The sequence below is a fragment of the Theropithecus gelada genome, chromosome 19 (genome assembly GCF_003255815.1).
Source record: "Theropithecus gelada isolate Dixy chromosome 19, Tgel_1.0, whole genome shotgun sequence".
Lineage (NCBI taxonomy): Eukaryota > Metazoa > Chordata > Mammalia > Primates > Cercopithecidae > Theropithecus > Theropithecus gelada.
In genome coordinates this window covers 17,413,007-17,431,944 of record NC_037687.1, presented here as the reverse complement: position 1 = coordinate 17,431,944, position 18,938 = coordinate 17,413,007, and the positions used below count along the sequence as shown (strand labels likewise).

Here is an 18,938-nt window from a genome sequence, read left to right as displayed (position 1 = left end):
TTTTTTTTTTTTTTTTTTTTTTGAGACGGAGTCTGGCTCTGTCGCCCGGGCTGGAGTGCAGTGGCCGGATCTCAGCTCACTGCAAGCTCCGCCTCCCGGGTTTACGCCATTCTCCTGCCTCAGCCTCCCGAGTAGCTGGGACTACAGGCGCCCGCCACCTTGCCCGGCTAGTTTTTTGTATTTTTTAGTAGAGACGGGGTTTCACCGTGTTAGCCAGGATGGTCTCGATCTTCTGACCTCGTGATCCGCCCGTCTCGGCCTCCCAAAGTGCTAGGATTACAGGCTTGAGCCACCGCGCCCGGCCTAAGACCCTGTTTCTAAAACAAAACAAAACAAAACAAAAACATCAATGGAGGTTGGGTACGGTGGCTCACGCCTGTAATCCCAGCACTTTGGAAGGCCGAGGCAGGGGATCACTTGATGTCAGGAGTTTGAGACTAGCCTAGCCAACATGGCGAAACCCCATTTCTACTAAAAATACAAAAATTAGCCAGGCGTGGGGGTGGGTGCCTGTAATCCCAGCTACTCAGGAGACTGAGGTAGGAGAATTGCTTGAACCTGGGAGTCAGAGGTTGCAGTGAGCCAACATCGCACCATTGCACTCCAGTCTGGGCGACCAGAGTGAAACTCCATTTCAAAAAACAAAACAAAACAAAACAAAACAAAGACATTAATGGACGGCTGGGAGGGTTCAGCACACGGTTCCATTCACTGCTGCATCCCCAGTGCCTAAAATAGCGCCCAGCACAGAGGAGGACTCGATAAAGGCCTGATGAATGTGAAGTCTGAGACTCAAGAAGTGTGAGCAGGTACTGTTATCACTACCGATTTTCCCCTCTTTGTCTCCTTCTACTTTCCCGTGGAATTTAGAATTCCCTGACAAGTGCAGAGTCACCGGCAGCTTTAAAAGATATTTCAGCACCAGGGATAGCGCCACCCGCCCCATCCCATATCCTCCTCTACTGAGGACTTAATCTTACGGGGGAGAGGAGTTGCAGGCGATGCCTCAGTTTCTGTCTCTGCAAAATAGGGCAAGCTCTGAGAGGTGCAGGGTTGTCAAGAAAGCGACATAGCTTTAAAGGGTGTAAATGTGAGCCAGGCACGTTGGCGCACACCTGTAGTCTCAGCTACTTGGGAGGATGAGGCGGGAGGATCGTTTCAGCTCAGGAGTTCAAGGTTGCAGTGAGCCATGATCATGCCACCGCACTCCAGCCTGGGTAACAGAGTGAGACTCGTCTCTTTTCTTTCTTTTCTTTTTCTTTCTTTCTTTCTTTCTTTCTTTCTCTCTCTCTCTCTCTCTCTCTTTCTTTCTCTCTTTCTCTCTTTCTTAGATGGAGTCTCACTCTCTCGCCCAGGCTGGAGTGCAGTGATGCGATCTTGGCTCACTGCAACCTCCACCTCCCCGGATCAGGTGATTCCCTTACCTCAGCCTCCCAAGTAACTGGGATTACAGGCTCCTGCCACCACGCCCATGTTGGCCGGGCTGGTCTCGAACTTCTGCCCTCAGGTGATCCACCCACCTCAGCCTCCCAAAGTGCTGGGATTACAGGCGTGAGCCACTGCACCCAGCCGACCCAGTCTCTTTAAAAGGAACTATATATACACACACACATATATGTATATATACACACTTTATTTTATGTATATATACATTCATAATTTTTATATATATTCATTTCTTTTATGTATACATATACATAAAAGTGTGTGTGTGTGTGTGCATGTATATATACACATACACCCTTCTTTTTTCCTCACAAACTTTTTTTTTCCTTTTAAAAAAATAGGTACAGCCCAGGTGCAGTGGCTCACACCTGTAATCCCGAACTTTGGAAGGCCAAGGTGGGTGGATCACTTGAGCCCACGAGTTCGAGACACATGGTGAAACTCCATCTCTACTAAAAATGCAAAATTGGCCGGGCGCGGTGGCTCACGCCTGTAATCCCAGCACTTTGGGAGGCCGAGGCGGGCGGATCACAAGGTCAGGAGATCGAGACCACGGTGAAACCCCGTCTCTACTAAAAATACAAAAAATTAGCCGGGCGCGGTTGTGGGCGCCTGTAGTCCCAGCTACTCGGGAGGCTGAGGCAGGAGAATGGCGTGAACCCGGGAGGCGGAGCTTGCAGTGAGCCGAGATCGCGCCACTGCACTCCAGCCTGGGCGACAGAGCGAGACTCCGTCTCAAAAAAAAAAATAAATAAAATAAAAAATAAAAATGCAAAATTAGCCAGGCATGGTGGCACACCCTTGTAATCCCAGCTACTCGGGAGGCTGAGACATGAGAATCACTTGAGTCTCGGAAGTGGTGGTTGCGGTGAACTGAGATCACACCACTGCACTCCAGCCTGGGTGACAGAGTGAGACTCTATCTCAAAAATGATGATGATGATGATGATGATAATTATGTGCAAATGTGTACAACAGGCAGTGGTAGTTCAGCCAATGGGAGCGTCCTTTCTCCCCTCCCTGCTGGGTGGAGCCTTGACACAGAGAGATGAATGGGGTGACCTCTAAGGCCACAGGCTCTGTTTACCTACCTGTCAGGCAGCTGATGAGGGCTCCACACAGCACAGTGGTCAGCGTGCCCAGGGCACCATAATAGAGATAGGAAATGGCATAGAAGCTGTCAGCTAAGGCGGGTCGGCTGGCGTCCATTCCTGAGCTGCAGGTTGGGACAGACAGACTTGAACCTCCTCTTTTATCCCCTGCCTGTGCTCAAAAGCTGTTCCCACCTCACTTCTTACTTCCTTCCCCCAACTGCCATGACCTAGCACAGACCTCCACTACTATCTGTCCAGACCTGTGCAGTAGGCAACGCTCCTTCTCTCCAGGTATCCCATGCCCACCCTAGACATCCTCCACACGCAGTCAGAGGGCACATTACTAAAATGTAGCTCAGACCACCTGCTGCTGCCCATCACTCTCTGTGGCTCCCTGTCACCCTCAAAATCAAACCAAATTAAACTCTCAGAAGAAAACATAGGTGGGAATCTTCGTGACAGTAATTGTTTCTTAGATATGACACCAAAAGCAAAAGCCACCAGAGAAAAAATAAATCAAATGGACTTCATCAAAAATTAAAAACTTCTGGCCAGGCATGGTGGCTCATGCCTGTAATCCTAGCACTTTGGGAGGCTGAGGCAGGCTGAGGTCAGGAGTTTGAAACCAGGCTGGCTAACTTGGTGAAACCCCATCTCTACTAAAAACACAAAAATTAGCCTGGCATGGTGGTGTGCACCTGTAGTCACAGCTACTCAGAAAGCTGAGGTGGGAGAACCCCTTGAACCTGGGAGGTGGAGTTTGCAGTGAGCTGAAATCGCACCACTGCACTCCAGCCTGGGTGACAGAGTGAGACTCCATCCCCACCCCCCAAAAAGAATTAAAAACTTCCGTGCCTCAAAGGATGCCATCGAGAGAATTAAGACAGCCTACAGAATGGGAGAAAATATCACATGCAAATTATACATCTGATCAGGGGCTTGTACCCAGAATATATAAAGATATAAAAATATGTAAATTATAACTCAACAATAAAAAGACAAATCACCCAATTTAAAAATGGGCAAAGGGTGTTTTTGCTTTTGTTTTTGTTTAATTTGGGACAGGGTCTTGCTCTGTTGCCCAGGATGGAGTGCAGTGGCGGGATCATGCCTCACTGCAGCCTCAGCCTCCCAGGCTTAAGCGATCCTCTTTGCCTCAACTTCCCAAGTAGCTGGGACTACAAGTGTGCACCACCATGCCCAGCTGTTTTCATTTTCATTTTTATAGAGATGGGGTCTTTCGTTGTTACCCAGGCTGGATGGGCAAAGGGTTTGAATAGACATTTCTCCAAAGAAGATACACAAATGGCCAATAAGCACATGAAAAGATGCTCAACATCATTATTCATCAGGGAAATGCAAATCAAAACCACAGTGAGGTATCACTTCACACCCACTAGGATGGAGAATAATGAGTATTGGCGAGGACGTGGAGAAGTTAGAATCCTCATATGTTGCTGGTGGGAATGTAAAATGATGTGGCCGCTGTGGAAAACATTCTGGTAGTTCCTCAAAAAGTTAAACATAGGCCGGGCGTGGTGGCTCAGGCCTGTAATCCTAACACTCTGGGAGGCCGAGGCAGGTGGATCATCTGAGGTCAGGGGTTTGAGACCACCCTGACCAACATGGTGAAACCCCTTCTCTACTAAAAATATAAAAATTAGCCAGACGTGGTGGCGCGCACCTGTAATCCCAGCTACTTGGGAGGCTGAAGCAGGAGAATCGCTTGAACCCAGGAGGCAGAAGTTGCAGTGAACCGAGATCACACCACTGCACTCCAGCCTGGGTGACAGAGCAAGACTCCATCTCAAAAAAAAAAAAAAAAAAAAAAAGTTAAATACAGAATTACAGTATGACCCAGCAATTCCACTCATAGGTATATACCAAGAGAAATTAAAACATATGTCCATACCAAAACTTGTTCACAAATGTTTTTGGGTCTTTTTGTTTGCTTGTTTGTTTGTTTTTGGTGGAGTCTCAACTCTCTTACCCAGACTGGAGTGCAGTGGCTCCACTGTACTCTGCTGTAATCCCAGCACTTTGGAAGGTCAAGCTGCGTGGATCTCCTGAGGTCAGGAGTTCAAGACCAGCCTGATCAATATGGTGAAACTCCATCTCTACTAAAAATACAAAAATTACCCAAGCGTGGTGGCATACACCTGTGACCCCAGCTACTCAGGAGGCCAAGACGGGAGAATTGCTTGAACCTGGGAGGAGGTTGCAGTGAGCCGAGATCACGCCACTGCACTCCAGCCTGGGCGACAAAGTGAAACTGTCTCAAAAAATATATATGTATTATGCTAAGACACAAAAGGTCACATATTTTATGATTCCATTTACATGAAATGCCCAGAACAGGCAAATTCATAGAAACAGAAAGTGGATTCGTGCTTGCCAGGAGCTGGGGAAACGGGGGAAGTGCGAAGTGACTGCTGATGGGGACAGGGCTTGTTTCTGGAATGATAAAAAAATGTTCTTGTGGCTGGGCACAGTACCTCACACCTGTAAACCCAGCACTTTGGGAGGCAGAGGCAGGCAGATAACTTGAGCCCAGTAGTTTGAGACTGGGCAACATGGCAAAAACTCATCTCTATAAAAAATACAAAAAATTTAGCCTGGCATGGTGGTGCATGCCTGTAGTCCCAGCTACTTGGGAGGCTGAGGCTGGAGGATCATTGGAGTCTGGAGGTCAAAGGTGCAGTGAGCTGTGATCGTGCCATTGCACTCCAGCCTGGCTGTTAGAGTGAGACCCTGTCTCCAAAAAACCAAAAAGCAAAAAAACCCACCCAAAAAACAAAAAAAAAAAAGAAATGAAACAGAAAATGTTCTTGGTTGGCTGGGTGCTCACACCTGTAATCCCAGCACTTTGCCAGGCTTAGGCGGGCAGATCACTTGAGCCCAGGAATTCCAGACCAGCCTGGGCAACATAGTCAGATCCTGTCTTTACAAAAAATAAAAATAAAAACTAGTAGGACATGACGGTATGTGCCTGTGGTCCAGCAACTAGGGAGGGCTGAGGTAGGAAGATTCCTTGAGCCCAGAAGGTTGAGGCAGCAGTGAGCTATGATTGTGCCACTGGACTGCAGCCTGGGCAACAGAGCAAGACCCTGTCTCAGAAAAAAAAAAGAAAGAAAGAAAAGAAAATGTTGTTGGGGCCAGGCACGCTGGCTCACACCTGTAATCCCAGCACTTTGGGAGGCTGAGGTGGGGGGATCACCTGAGGTCAGGAGTTCGAGACCAGCCTGGCCAACATGGTGAAATCCCGTCTCTACTAAAAATACAAAATTAGAAAAAAAAAAAAAGAAAACGTTCTTGAGTTAGATAGTGGTGATGGTTGCACAAATATACTAAATGCCACTTTTATTTATTTATTTATTTGAGATGGAGTTTCATTTTTGTTGCCCAGGCTGGAATGCAGTGGTGCCATCTCAGCTCACTGCAACCTCCACCTCCTGGGTTCAAGCAATTCTCCTGCCTCAGCCTCCTGAGTAGCTGGGATTACAGGCGCCTGCCACCATGCTTGGCTAAGTTTTGTATTTTTAGTAGAGACAGGGTTTTCCCATGTTGATCAAGCTGGTCTTGAACTCCTAACCTCAGGTGATCCGCCTGCCTCGGCCTCCCAAAGTGCTGGGATTACAGGTGTGAGCCACTGCGCCCACCTGGCCTAAATGCCACTTTTATATGGCTAATTTATCTCAATAAAAATTGGAATCAAACCAAATTCTGGGCCGCCCTCAAGCTGGGAGGATTGCTTTAACCCGAGAGTTTGAAGCTGCAGTGAGCTGAGACTGCACCACTGCACTCCAGTCTGGACAACAGAGCGAGACTCTGTCTCAGAAAAACAAAACAAAAAAAGTACTAGCTTCCTCTGGCTGCACCATATCTCCCACCCATCTCTCCTCCCATTAAATGCACCCTAACCTCAGTGCAGTTGGACTGGGACTAGCCTGATTGTGGCCTCAGGGCCTTTGCACCTACCATTCCCTCCACCAGGAATGCATTTTACTAATCAGGCTTCTTAGGCAGAGTTCAGGGCAAGCAAGTTTCCCTTCAAGATCACACCATCCCGGGATCGGGTCCCTCCCACCCCAAGTCGGCTCACCTGGGGCCCCTGCTGGAGTCGTTAGCAGGGAGGAGAGCCATGTCCAGCAGGCCAGAGGCGTTGACTGAGAGAGCCAAGCAGCGGGCAGCCGACGACGGCAGGACCCTCATGGTCTGCTCGCTGGGTGGGTACAGTGTGGCGCCCAAGGCCACCCACAACGACAGCGCCAAGCCGGCGCCCAGTCCGGAGAGGACTCCCTGGGGGCAGAGCCGGCGTCAGGGAAGGGGAGGGGCCTGTCTGGCCCCGCCCCCTCCCCGCCCCTCGCCACCGCCCCCACTCACCGGGGTGTTGCAGGCTGGCAGGAACATTCCCAAGATGAAGGCTCCAAGGAGGGGGCCGCTGATGACTCCCATGACTGTGAAGGAGCCCTGGGAGAGTAGGTGGAAGTGGGGCTGAAGGCGGAGCCCTCCCACCCCTCCGGGCCTCAGTTTACCCGCTGGGAAAGCGAGACCTCAGGAATGCCACTGTGGGTCTCAAGGACTCCTCTGTGTCTCAGTTTCCCTAAAGGGAAGAGGACCCCCCACCCGTTCCTGCCTCTCTCCCCTGGGTTGGAGGCAAAGATACTGATTTTCTCCTGTGGGTAGCAGTCCCACCCTCAAGCCAGGGAGGCCCTTTCTTCTTCTTTTTGTTTTTTAGACAGAGTCTCACTTTGCTGCCCAGGTTGGAGTGCAGTGGCACGATCTGGGCTCACTGCAACCTCCGTAAGGTCGCCACCCCCGACTTCCCAATTCCTCCGCCCCAAGCCAGCCAGCTGCAAAAAGTCCCCTGATGGCCTCTGGCATCAAATAGAACCTAGTTCTTAATCTCAGCGCCTTGGAAGGGTGAGGCGGGTGGTTGCTCGAGGCCAGGAGTTCAAGACCAGCCTAGGCACGAAGCAAGACCCCATCTCTAAAAAAAGTTTTAAAATTAGCCAAGCTAGACTGGGCGCAGTGGCTCACGCTTGTAATCCCAGCACTTCGGGAGGCCGAGGCGGGCAGATCACCTCGGGTAGGGAGTTCAAGACCAGCCTGACCAACATGGGGAAGCCCCGTCTCTACTAAAAATACAAAATAGCCGGGCGTGGTGGTGCACGCCTGTAATCCCAGCTACTAGGGAGGCTGAGGCAGGAGAATTGCTTGAATCCAGGAGGTGGAGGTTGTAATGAGCAGAGATTGTGCCATTGCACTCCAGCCTGAGCAACAAGAGTGAAACTCCATCTCAAAAAAAAAAAAAAAAATTAGCCAGACCAGTCATGGTGGCTCACACCCAGCACTTTGGGAGGTAGAGGCAGGTGGATCACTTGAGGTCAGGAGATCGAGACCATCCTGGCTACCACGGTGACACCCTGTCTCAACTAAAAATACAAAAAAATGCCAGCGTGGTGGCGGGCGCCTGTAGTCCCAGCTACTTGGGAGGCTGAGGCAGGAGAATGGCGTGAACCCAGGAGGTGGAGCTTGCAGTGAGCCGAGATGGCGCCACTGCACTCCAGCCGGGGCGACAGAGCGAGACTTCGCCTAAAAAAAAAAAAAAAAAAAAAAAAGGAGTTCTGCCGCGGCCACATGTGACCTCTTTGAGCCTCAGTTCAATGGGAAAGATGCCTCCGCCTCTCAGGGAGACCAGGGCAGGGGGCAGGTGGGGTCTCACCTGGAGGACACCTCCTCCAAGCAGCGAGGACAGAGCCGCCACAGTGAGACAGGCCGATCCGTAGATGAGTGCTGTAGTGAATGGGGGTGGCATGGTCAATGGGGAGGGACTGCCCTGGCCTCCCACCCAGGTCTCCCTGAAACTCACAGAGCCCCTTGGAGATAATCACGAGTTTCCTGGGTGCCAGGTTCTGTAGCCGAGGTTTGATGAGGTCTTCCACAGTGACTGCAGCCATGGCATTGATGCTGGTGGATGCTGTGCTGTGTGAGGAAGGCGGTGGGGGGTCCTCAGGCCATATGGAGAGACCATCCACACCATCTGGCCTGCCAGACCTCACCCAGCTGAGGGCAGAGGTGGGGGTAACCCAGTCCTGCAAAAGTGAAGGAGCTATCCACCCCTCCCCTCCCCGAAGACCTGAGACATCCCCATAGGAGCAAGGACAACTGTGACCAAGGGCAGGTGGGACAGACAGGCAGGTTCTGGTTCCAGAGGGACTATAGTCACATGTGGGAGATTTGCAAAAGGGACAGTGAAAGCATGTGACCAGAAGTCCCAGAAGAGTGGAAACCACCTGAGTGTGTGGCCTTGGAAGGCAGGAGTAGGGGACTGCTTGGTCATGGCTGTGCCCCAAGGTTTAGAACAACAGTACCTGGGCTGGGCATGGTGGCTCACGCTTGCAATTCCAGCACTTTGGGAGGCCAAGGCATGCGGATCACCTGAGGTCAGGAGTTCGAGACCAGCCTGGCCAAAATGGCAAAACCCTATCTCTACTAAAAATACAAAAATTAGCCGGCCATGGTGGCGTGCCCCTGTAATCCCAGCTACTTGGGAGGCTGAGGCAGGAGAATCGCTTGAACCCAGAAGGCGGAATTTGCAGTGAGCCAAGATCGCACCACTGCACTCCACCCTAGGTAACAGAGCAAGACTCCATCTGGAAAAAAAAAAGAACAACAGTGCTTGCCACATGGTAGATGTTCAATAAATATTTGTCTGGGGGAGGAAGGAAGGAAAGAAGGAAGAAGAAGAGAGGAGAGTCAGGCGTGGCCATGACAGGTGATAAGAAGGTAAACCCCTGCAGTTGGGGTCCCTGTGCCCAGGGCATGCTCTCTGCCAGCGCCTCCCTGAGCTGTCTTCTAGGGATCAAGCAGGAACTGGGAATGATGGACAGGTCCAGAACATTCCATGCCCCAGGGGGATGGCAGGTCGGGATGAGGAGGCTCCCAGGGGCTGAAATAACACTCCATGAACAAGCGGGGGTGCTCACCTGAGGGTGCCACTATAAGCACAGGCCAGGAAGAGCCCAGGGACTCCAGGCAGATCTTCGAAGATGTCCAGCACCAGCAGAGGCATGTACTGGGGAGAACTGAGGGGTCAGTCTCCCAGACAGCAGCACCCCGAGGGCAGGGGCTTCTATCTGTCCTGATGCTGCACGTCCCCAGCACCCAGGACAGACGGGGTTCACAGTCGGCATTTAATATGCATTTAGTTTTTGTTTGTGGTTTTTGTTTTGTTTTGTTTTGTTTTGAGACAAGATCTTGCTCTGTCGCCCAGGCTGGAGTGCAGTGTCACGATTGTGGCTCACTGCAGCCTAGAACTCCTGGGCTCCAGCGATCCTCCTGCCTCAGCCACCCAGTAGCTGAGACCACAGGTGTGCGCCACCATGCCTGGCTAATTTTTTTAAATTTTTGTGTAAAGATAGGGGTCTGGCCGGGCACAGTGGCTCACGCCTATAATCCCAACACTTTGGGATGCTGAGGCGGGTGGATCACTTGAGCTCAGGAGTTCAAGACCAGCCTGGCCAACATGGTGAAACCTCATCTCTACCCAAAACACAGAATTAAGCTGGGTGTGGTGGAGCTGGTGTGGTGGTTCACACCTATAGTCCCAGCTACTTGGGAGACTGAGGTAGGAGAGTTGCCTGAATCCGAGAGGCAGAGGTAAGCGGAGATCGTGACACTGCACTCCAGCCTGCACAACAGAGCCAGACTCTCAAAAAAACAAAAAAATGTTGTTTAAAGATGGGGTCTTCCTATGTTCCTCAGGCAGTAATGTATGTTTGTTGATCAACTGCATGAACCTGAGAATTGTCCCTGAGCCCCACTGTGTGCTGAGCCCTGGGATCCCTGTGAAGCAGGGACCTGTGTCATCCCCGTTTTACTGATGAAGACTGTGAGGCCGAGAGGCACAGTCCCTCCCTGAAGTTACACAGTCCAGCAGTCCCGGATCTGATCACCAGGGAGGAGTGCAGATGGGGTGGTCCCCGGTACCCTCTGCTAACTCTGAACCCCATGGTCAAAACTCTACTTGGGGTGTGACCTAGGCATGGGTCCTGGCACTTCTCCCACCGACTTGCCCATTGACCTCAGGCAGTTACTTCCCCCCCGAGCCTCAGTTTCCTCATCTGTAAAGTGGCAGCTGTGACCGCCCTGCCTTTCTCAGAAGAAAGATTAGATGGGAAACTAACTGCTGGTGAAAGGAACAGCAAGAGGCACAGAGTAGACACTTGGGACATGGGAGACCAGAGCTGGCCATTATTATTATAACCAACATGATTCGTTCCTGCTGGATCACAGTTTTTGTTTTTGTGGGTTTGTTTTGTTTTGTTTTGTTTTTTGTTTGAGACGGAGTTTCTTTCTTGTTGCCCAGGCTGGAGTGCAATGGCGCCATCTCGGCTCACCACAACCTCCGCCTCCCGGGTTCAAGCGATTCTCCTGCCTCAGCCTTCTGAGTAGTCGGGATTACAGGCATGCACCACCACGCCCTGCTAATTTTGTATTTTTCAGTAGGGACAGGGTGTTTCCATGTTGGTCAGGCTGGTCTCCAACTCCCGACCTCAGGTGATCCCCCCGCCTCAGCCTCCCAAAGTGCTGAGATTACAGGCATGAGCCACCGCACCCGGCCTTGCTTTGTTTTTGTTTTGTTTTTGTTGTTGTTGTTGTTGTTGTTGTTGTTGTTTGAGATGGAGTCCGTCACCCAGGCTGGAGTGCAATGGTGCGATCTCTGCTCACTGCAACCTCCACCTCGTGGGTTCAAGCTATTCTCCTCCCTCAGCCTCCCGAGTAGCTGGGATTACAGGCAAAAATTAACCAGGTCTGGTTAATTTTTGTATTAGTGGAGAGGGGGTTTCACCATGTTGGCCAGGTTGGTTTCACTTGCTAACCTCAAGTGATCTGCCCGTCTCGGCCTCCAAAAGTGCTAGGATTACAGGCATGAGCCACCACGCCCAGTCTGCATCATGGTTTCATCTCCTCCTGAGCATCTCGCAGGGAATCTCTGGAACTCTCTGGAACTCTGGATCTGAATGTGGCCCTCTCCTGCTCACACCCACTGAGGGCGGTCCATTGCCTCCCAGACTCACCTTCCCCACTCCTCACAGATCCCCCTCCTCTGAGCTCTTTTTTTTTTTTTTTTTTGAGACAGAGTCTCACTTTGTCGCCCAAGCTGGAGTGTAGTGGTGCGATCTCCCCTCATTGCAACGTCCGCCTCCTGAGTTCAAGCGATTCTTCTGCCTCAGCCTCCTGAGTAGCTGGGACTACAGGTGTGTGCCACCACACCCAGCTAATTTTTATATTTTTAATAGAGATGGGGTTTTACCACGTTGGCCAGACTGGTCTCAAACGCCTGACCTCAGGTGATCCACCTGCCTCGGCCTCCCAAAGTGTTGGGATTACAGGCGTGAACCGCTGCGCCTGGCCTCCTCTGAGCTCTTTCCTGCCTCTTGGCCTTTGCACAGGCCATTCATTCTGCTAGAAATGCTCTTTGACCTCAGTCCCACCAAGGTAGTGAGGGAGTGCAGAGCCAACCAGGAGCCTGGGTGGGACTCACCTGATCTGGGGCAGAGATGCGCCCCAGTAGGAGAGGGTCGCAGTCAGTGTAGAATACGAACATGACGATGCCACAGCAGGCAGCGCTGGACACGATCAGGAACAGGCCCACCTGGTTGATGAGCAGGGCCCTGGGGGAAGAGGTGGCCTAAGGCTTAGGGGACAGCCTCAGGCTGGTGGAGGGGACAGCGTGTCCCAGACACCCCCACGTTGCTCCCCCAAACACTCACAACTTGGCCTGCTTCTCTGTGCGACAAGCCACGTAGCGCTGTACCTGTGCCTGGTTCACACCATACATGGAGAGCCACACCAACGTGCCACCCACCATGAAAGTCCAGAATGTATAGCGGCTCCTCGGGTCAGGGTTAAAGCTGGGTGGGGACAGGGCAAGTTAGTCACGTGGAGATGTCACGCTGACTTCACCCTCCCAAGGGCCCCAGACAGCACTTCTGGACCTTATAGGGGATATTTGTAGTGGGTTTTGTTGGCCGGGCGCGGTGGCTCATGCCTGTAATCCCAGCACTTTGGGAGGCCAAGGCGGATGGATCACCTGAGAATAATGGTGGGTGCCTGTAATCCCAGCTACTTGGGAGGCTGAGGCAGGAGAATCACTTGAACCCAGGAGGTGGAGGTTGCAGTGAGCTGAGATCGCGCCACTGCACTCCAGCCTGGGTGACGGAACAAGACTCCATCTCAAAACAACAAAAAATTTAATTAATTAAATTAAAAATAAATAAAAAATAAATGGAGTGGGTTTGACGTATGCATAGGAATTTGCCAGATTGAAAATTCATGTATTTGTTTTTGTGTTTGTTTGTTTGTTTGTTTGTTTTTTTGAGACAGAGTCTCGCTCTGTTGCCCAGGCTGGAGTGCAGTGGCCGGATCTCAGCTCACTGCAAGCTCCGCCTCTGGGGTTTACGCCATTCTCCTGCCTCAGCCTCGCAAGTAGCTGGGACTACAGGCACCCGCCACCTTGCCTAGCTAATTTTTTGTATTTTTTAGTAGAGACGGGGTTTCGCCGTGTTAGCCAGGATGGTCTCAATCTCCTGACCTCGTGATTCGCCCATCTCGGCCTCCCAAAGTGCTGGGATTACAGGCTTGAGCCACCGCGCCTGGCCTCATGTGTTTGTTTACTGAGTCATCTATCTATGCACTCAAAAACCATTATTTCTTTGCCCAGCTGAGAGTTCAGAGCTGCTTTAGCTCCCAGTCTGATCTGAGGGGAGGAGCAGAGGGCAGCAAGGACCTCCTGGAGCAGGAGGCATTGACTGATTTCTACCATCCCAGGGCACAAATGGAGGCCAGCTGCATTCTCTCTCTCTTTTTTTTTTTTTAAGATGGAGTTTCACTCTTGTCACCCACGCTGGAGTGCAATGGCGTGATCTCAGCTCACCGCAACCTCCACCTCCTGGGTTCAAGTGATTCTCCTGCCTCAGCCTCCCGAGCGGCTGGAATTACAGGCATGCACCACCATGCCCTGCTAATTTTTTTGTTTTTTTTTTTGAGACCGAGTCTCTCTCTGTCACCAGGCTGGAGTGCAGTGGCACCATCTCGGCTTACTGCAACCTCCGTCTCCCAGGTTCAAGCAATTCTCCTGCCTCAGCCTCCTGAGTAGCTGGGATTACAGGCGCCCACCAGCATGCCCGGCTAATTTTTGTATTTTTAGTAGAAATGGAGTTTCACCAGGTTGGCCAGGATGGTCTTGATCTCTTGACCTCGTGATCTGCCCACCTTGGCCTTCCAAAGTGCTGGGATTACAGATGTGAGCCACCGCGCCCAGCTTAATTTTGTATTTTTTAGTAGAGACGGGGTTTCTCCATGTCGGTCATGCTGGTCTCAAACTCCTGACCTCAGGTGATCCCCCCACTTTGGCCTCCCAAAGTGCTGGGATTACAGGCATGAGCCACCGCGCCCAGCCGCCCCCCTGCTTTTTTTTTTTTTCGAGACAGAGTCTAGCTCCGTCATCCAGGCTGGAGTGCGGTAGTGTGATCTCAGCTCGCGGCAGCCTCGGCCTGCTGGGCTCAAACAACCCTCCAGCCTCAGCCTCCCGACTACCTGGGACCACAGATGCACACCACCACACACAGCTAATTTTTGTATTTTTGTAGAGATGGGGTTTCACCATGTTGACCAGGCTGGTCTCGAACTCCTGAGCTCAAGTGCTTTGACTGCCTCGGCCTCCCAAAGTGCTGGGATTACAAGCATGAGCCACCACGCTGGTCCCAGCCCCATCCTGCTGCAGTATCCTCTGCATTTTCACTCACTCCATTATGTTGATCCGGGAGTGGTTCTGGGCCAGGGTGAGCACCTGGCGGGGCCCACCCACAAGCATGACACCTCGGGCCAGGACAACCCAGAAACCACTTAGCATCACCACGACCTGGAACACATCAGTCCAGACCACAGCCTTCATGCCGCCCTGCAGCATGGGACAGAGAGAGGGAGAGGGACGGTTAGATGGGGGACCTGGCCGTGGCTAACCCTACCTGGCCTTCAGTGGTGCCTGGGACTGATGCCTTTCTATGCCTCAGTTTCCTCATCTCTAAAGTGGGATTAATAATAATACCTTCTTACTGTGTTGTTGTAAGAATTAGGTAAGTTATTTTATTTTTAAAGAAAGGGTTTCTCTCTATTGCCCAGGCTGGAGTGCAGTGGTGTGATCGCAGCTCACTGCAACCTGAAACTCTTAGGCTCAAGTGATCCTCCTGCCTCAGCCTGCAGAGTACCTGGAACTACAGCAGGTACCACCAGATGCCCGATTAATTTAAAAAAATTTTTTTTGTAGAGATGGGGGGGGGTCTCACTATGTTGCCTAAGCTGGTCTCGAACCCTTGGCCTCAAGTGATCCTCCCACCTTGGCATCTCAAAGTGCTGGGATTACAGGTATGAGCCACTGTGCTCAGTGGAATTAAACAAGTTAATAAGTGAAAAAGATTTGGAACATGACATGATATATATGAGCGTCAGTGAGTGACTGCTGCCATTACTATTATTATTATTTTACTTTTTTGAGACGGAGTCTCGCTCTATTGCCCAGGCTGGAGTGCAATGGCGCAATCTCCGTGAACCGCAACCTCCGCCTCCCGGGTTCAAGCGATTTTCCTGCCTCAGCCTTCTGAGAGGCTAAGATTACAGGCATGTGCCACTGCGCCCACCTAATCTTTGTATTTTTAGTAGAAGTGCTACTACACCGTGTTGGCCAGGCTGGTCTTGAACTCCTGACCTCAGGTGATCGGCCTGCCTCTGCTTCCCAAAGTGCTGGGATTACAGACTTGAGCCATTGTGCCCTGCCGCCATTACTATTATTATCACTATAATGACAATATCACTATCAAGGTCAGACCTGAGCCAGCCAAAGGTAACCCTCCCTGGGACCTCAGCCAGCCCCAGGATGAAGCAGGAGCTCACTTCCTGCTGGACGGGAAGCCAGAAGAGGTGGAAGCCTGGAGCTGATGGGGCCTGGGGGAGGGACCCAGAGGACGAGGTCAGAGTGCCTCGATCCAGCCAGGCCTGAAGCTACTATACCTCTACATTCTCAGCAATAAGCTTTTCAGCTCACTTTTCACTATAAAGATGAGGACACTGAGTCCCAGCTGGGACAGAGGCTTCCTCGGGAGAAAGGGGCAAGCCCAGAGTCTCCCCACAAGTGACACAGTGGGCCCGATCCCCCGTGTGGAGTAGGTTCCCAGGGCCACTCACCACAGCCGTGTAGAAGGTGCAGATAATTCCGGTGGATAGGAGTGACGCCCAGATGTCCAGCCCGGTCACTATGCAAAAAGAGGTCCCTCTGTTAGGCCGCTGGGCAGGGCACAAACTTAGTTCCCAGAGTCTTGGGTCCTCCTCTCCCTCCCTTTCTCCTCCCAGACACCCTCCCCTGATCTCCCAGAGTCACACCTTGGTTCAGGATGAGGGCCGGTGCGTAGATCACGATGCCAGTGTACAGCATCTGTAGACAGAGTGTGGAGCGGGTGAACGGGGAGGGCGTCTGGGCGAGTTGGGGATGGGGAGAGGAGGGAGAAGGGTGGGCCCAGCATATGGGCGGGGCAGATAAACCGGGTCTAGCAGAGTGGAGGCGGGGTCAGGCTAGGTGTAGATGGGACGGGACTGGTGGGGGCGGAGTCAGAACGGGAGCGTGGGGCGGGGTCTGCGCGGGGTCTTGAATGGTTGAGGCGGGGCTAGAGAAGGCTGGCGCTCGCGGGACCCTGCGCGGAGGGCGGGGCCGAGGCCACTCACCGTGGCTACAATGTACTGCAACGTCCCGCAGAGCCGCACCGCGCGGCTGAAGCGCATCTCCAGATACTGCAAGGAGGGACTCGAGGTCACCTGGACAGTCCCTACCCGGGAGCTGAGGCCTCTGGGGTCCCTCGCCTGCTCTCTAGGTGGGCCCGTTCCTCCGGAAGCCAACCGCGCTCGCCAGATTCTTGCACGTGGGGGCCCCATCGCACGCACACACCCGTTTACAGGTGCCATCCCATGCCTGTGCGTACCCCGTGGACCTGGAGGACTGGTCCATGCGTGTGCACGCGCCCTCCCACTTGCGCCTGACGGGCGCGGGCTCCTGGAACAGCCACCGCTCAGCGGACACCAACGTGGCCCGCAAGCGCACAGTGTAGACAGTGCCCGGGGCCAATGGTGTTGGCCGCCTAGGATACACCTGTCACGATTTTTTTTTTTTTTTTTTTTGAGATGAAGTCTCGCTCTGTCGCCCAGGCTGGGGTGCAGTGGCACGATCTCGGCTCACTGCAACCTCCACCTCCCAGGTTCAAGCAGTTCTCCTGCCCCAGCCTCCTGAGTAGCTAGGATTACAGGCGCGCGCAACCACGCTCGGCTCATTTTTGTCTTTTTAGTAGAGACGGGGTTTCACCATGTTAGCCAGGCTGGTCTTGAACTCCTGACCTCGTGATCCACCTACCTCGGCCTCCCAAAGTGCTGGGATTACAGGCGTGAGCCACCGCGCCCTGACACAATTTTTTTTTTTTTTTCCTTTGAGAGAAGAGTCTAGCTCTGTCGCCCAGGCTGGAGTGCATGGAGCGATATCGGCTCACTGCAACCTCCCGGGTTCAAGCAGTTCTCCTGTCTCAGCCTCCCAAGTAGCTGGGATTACAGGTGCCCACCACCACATCCGGCTAATTTTTGTATTTTTAGTAGGGACGGGGTTTCACCATGTTGGCCAGGCTGGTCTCGAACTCCTGACCTCAAATGATCCGCCGGCCTTGGCCTCCCACAAGTGCCGGTATTACAGGCGTGAGCCACGATTTTAATCGCTTTACCCTCTCCCCTGAAGGGAGGTCCTGTAATTCGCCCATTTGACAGCTGGGAAACCCAAACAGAGGCAGGCCCCTTGCCCAAGATAGAAGAAAGCAGTGAAGCCGGGTTTCGAACCCCGGAGCCGTCAGCAGTCCCCTCTATCGCGCAAACGTGGGTCTCCACGCCCGGGCAGGTGGGAGGCAGGTGTGTGTCCATACATAAGTACACACCTGGTGGAGCCGGGCCCCGCCCCTCGCGCGCTTCCACCGAAGAAGCAGGACGCCAGGCTCTCTCTTCCTCCCTCCTGCCCCTCTCCGGGCGCCTGGGGCCTTTTCCTAGAAACCTCCCCACGTGTCTGCCTAGGGGCCCCTTCCGTTAAAGCACCGAGGTGCCATTCGCTTCCTCCTGCACAGCGGCTCAAAGCCCCAGCGCCTCCCCCGCACCGGGTCCCAGCACTGCCAGTGGGGCGGGTCCTGCCCCTGGGCCTCTGTCCGGTACCTCGTAGGTGCTGGTGAGGCCCAGGCGGTAGAAGACCGGCATGAAGAGCAGCGCGGTGAGGACCGAGTTCAGAAGCTGGCCCAGGCACATCCAGAGGAACTTGAGGCCGTAGCGATAGGCCTCCGACGGCACGCCTAGCACCTGCACCGCCGACATGAAGCTGGCGGACAACGACAGGCCCACGGGCAGGGCCGCCAGGCGCCGGCCCCCGGTGAAGAAGTCCTCAGCGCTGCGCTGCCCGCCCCGAGCCAGCCCGACCCACAGACCAATGCCAGTGGACACCAGGAGCATGAGGGCAAAGACCCCATAGTCCCAGGCTCCGAAGGTGGGCCGTTCCCCGGTCTCCACGGCCTTCATGAGGGCGGGTGCGGAGGCCCAGCGCGTCCTCGGACGCCGTGTGTGTTCAAGCCGGGGAAGCTGCCAGAAGCCGAGGAGGCAGGACCGGGCGGACGGGTAGGAGGATGCTCGGCAGCCTGTCCCTGCTCCGTCCGGGTTGGGAAGCGACGAGAGGGGCCGGGGCTCCCTGGGTTAAGAATCTATGGGTTGTCGATGTCCGTGTCCGCCTCCCTATCCCCGCTGTCTCCGCGTGTGCCCCTGCTGTCTGTCTGGCCACCTCGCCTCTCACTCTGGGTTCCGCTGTCCCATGCAGCCAGCTGTCTGTCCCTCTCCCTGGGTGCTGTGCTCAGCGCTAACAGCTGGAGGTTGCCTTGGGGCTTAGGGAGCAGCTCGTGATTGTGGACTGCAGATTTATTGGGCTCCCAGGTCACCGCGACTCCGCCTCCAGACCTAGGGGCGGGCAGGACCCGCACCCTTTCCGCCCTGGACTGGGACAGACAGGCCGGGACAGGCTACCTGGGTGGCTGCAGGGGGTGGTATTGGGGAGGGCTCCCAAATGCCTCCCTATCCCCATGCACTCAGCCATCCCCATGCACTGTGATCCCCTGATCACAGCTGTCACTGCTGTTGACAGGTGGAGAAATTGAGGCTTAGAGAGGGCATGTCACTTATCCAAGGCTGCACAGCCTGCTTCAGCACTCAAAGCCGCATTGTGCTTGAATACGTTGAGCTATGGGGAGCTCACTTTCATGCAGGACTGGGGTTCAC

General features: G+C 53.3%; 1 protein-coding gene across 1 annotated transcript; it reads right to left on the bottom strand.

Annotated features, from left to right (window-relative positions):
- Positions 1-2,529: 2,529 nt before the first annotated feature.
- Positions 2,530-18,530, bottom strand: SLC5A5 (solute carrier family 5 member 5). Its single transcript, XM_025367992.1, has 13 exons — positions 17,835-18,530; positions 16,323-16,388; positions 15,984-16,035; positions 15,789-15,856; positions 14,354-14,508; positions 12,320-12,460; positions 12,091-12,220; positions 9,530-9,618; positions 8,413-8,525; positions 8,266-8,336; positions 6,924-7,010; positions 6,643-6,839; positions 2,530-2,662 (listed from the first exon to the last, which is right to left on the bottom strand). Exons 1-13 carry the CDS (start codon positions 18,189-18,191, stop codon positions 2,530-2,532), a joined length of 1,659 nt encoding a protein of 552 aa, XP_025223777.1. The 5' UTR covers positions 18,192-18,530.
- Positions 18,531-18,938: the final 408 nt, after the last annotated feature.

What these genes read in the sequence shown, in the direction of transcription:
- SLC5A5 (XM_025367992.1), bottom strand. Translation starts at nt 18,191, where the DNA reads ATGAAGGCCGTGGAGACCGGGGAACGGCCCACCTTCGGAGCCTGGGAC. An exon ending in TGCAGTACATTGTAGCCACG is followed by an intron (nt 16,036 to 16,322) that starts GTGAGTGGCCTC and finishes CTCTGTCTACAG; the next exon opens with ATGCTGTACACTGGCATCGT. An exon ending in ACAGAGAAGCAGGCCAAGTT is followed by an intron (nt 12,221 to 12,319) that starts GTGAGTGTTTGG and finishes CTCTTCCCCCAG; the next exon opens with GGCCCTGCTCATCAACCAGG.